The sequence below is a fragment of the Egretta garzetta genome, unplaced genomic scaffold (genome assembly GCF_000687185.1).
Source record: "Egretta garzetta isolate BGI_Z169 unplaced genomic scaffold, ASM68718v1 scaffold356, whole genome shotgun sequence".
In the NCBI taxonomy this organism is placed as follows: Eukaryota; Metazoa; Chordata; class Aves; order Pelecaniformes; family Ardeidae; genus Egretta; species Egretta garzetta.
Genome location: NW_009260019.1, coordinates 493,438 through 494,215, shown reverse-complemented (window position 1 = coordinate 494,215; position 778 = coordinate 493,438). Strand labels below are relative to the sequence as shown.

The 778-nt window shown below is 62.1% G+C and overlaps 1 protein-coding gene across 1 annotated transcript in view; it reads left to right on the top strand.

Moving 5' to 3' along the window:
• Positions 1-341, top strand: part of ZSWIM3 (zinc finger SWIM-type containing 3) — an 11,455-nt gene extending 11,114 nt beyond the window's left edge. The window contains 1 exon segment of the mRNA XM_035896150.1: positions 84-341. Coding sequence (XP_035752043.1) covers positions 84-341 — 258 coding nt within the window.
• The last annotated feature ends 437 nt before the right edge of the window (positions 342-778 follow it).

The window sequence follows — 778 nt, the reverse complement described above, 5'->3', positions numbered from 1 at the left end:
TCTGAAAGGCCTGAGCCACTTCAGCCAGGTCTTCCAGCTGCCCTGCCAGCACGTCCTGGCTGCGCTGAACTCGGACCTTGCAGCCAGAGGTGCTCAGCAGGCAGCGGCAGAAGGGATGCGATGCCCGTCAGGCTGGGCGAGACAGCGCTGATGGCCTCCTGGAGGTCCTGAAGAGCTCCTGGAACGAGTCTTTGGACAATTCCCTGGTGGTGTCCTTCCTCATGGCAGAGATCAGCCGGCTTCTCCCCCACTGCGGCAGGGAGGAGTTTGAGCGCAGGTACAGGACCCTCCGGGAGCTGGCTGACAGCAGGATCGGGCCCTGTGTTGAGGTGAAGCTCTAGTGCCGAGCCGGCCGCTCCGTGTGCGGGTCCTCGGGAGCGGCCGGGCAGCAGATGTGCAGGAGGCCTGTTCATCGCTCCACCGGTGTCCTGGCTTCCCCCTTTGCTCCCCTCAGCCTGTCGCTCCCTCAGGGCTTGGCACAGAAGGGGCAGTTTGGGTCCTTTATCTGCCGAGCGAGCATCACCTCCTGCACAGGGCAGCTGAGAAACCGGATTGGGAACTCCGGGTCATGCTGGAATGGGTAACGAGCCGCTGACCTGGCTAACAGAGATGTGGCTGGGAGCCAACCACGGATGGGTGCCGCGTGGGAAGTGGTGGCATAATAACCTGTGACATTATTATTTGATCCACGGCCAGTGCCTGCACGTGCTTCGAGCTGTGGTGTGTTGTGCAACTAAGCCAATAAATCGGCCTTGCATGGCTCCGGGGCGTGCCGCTG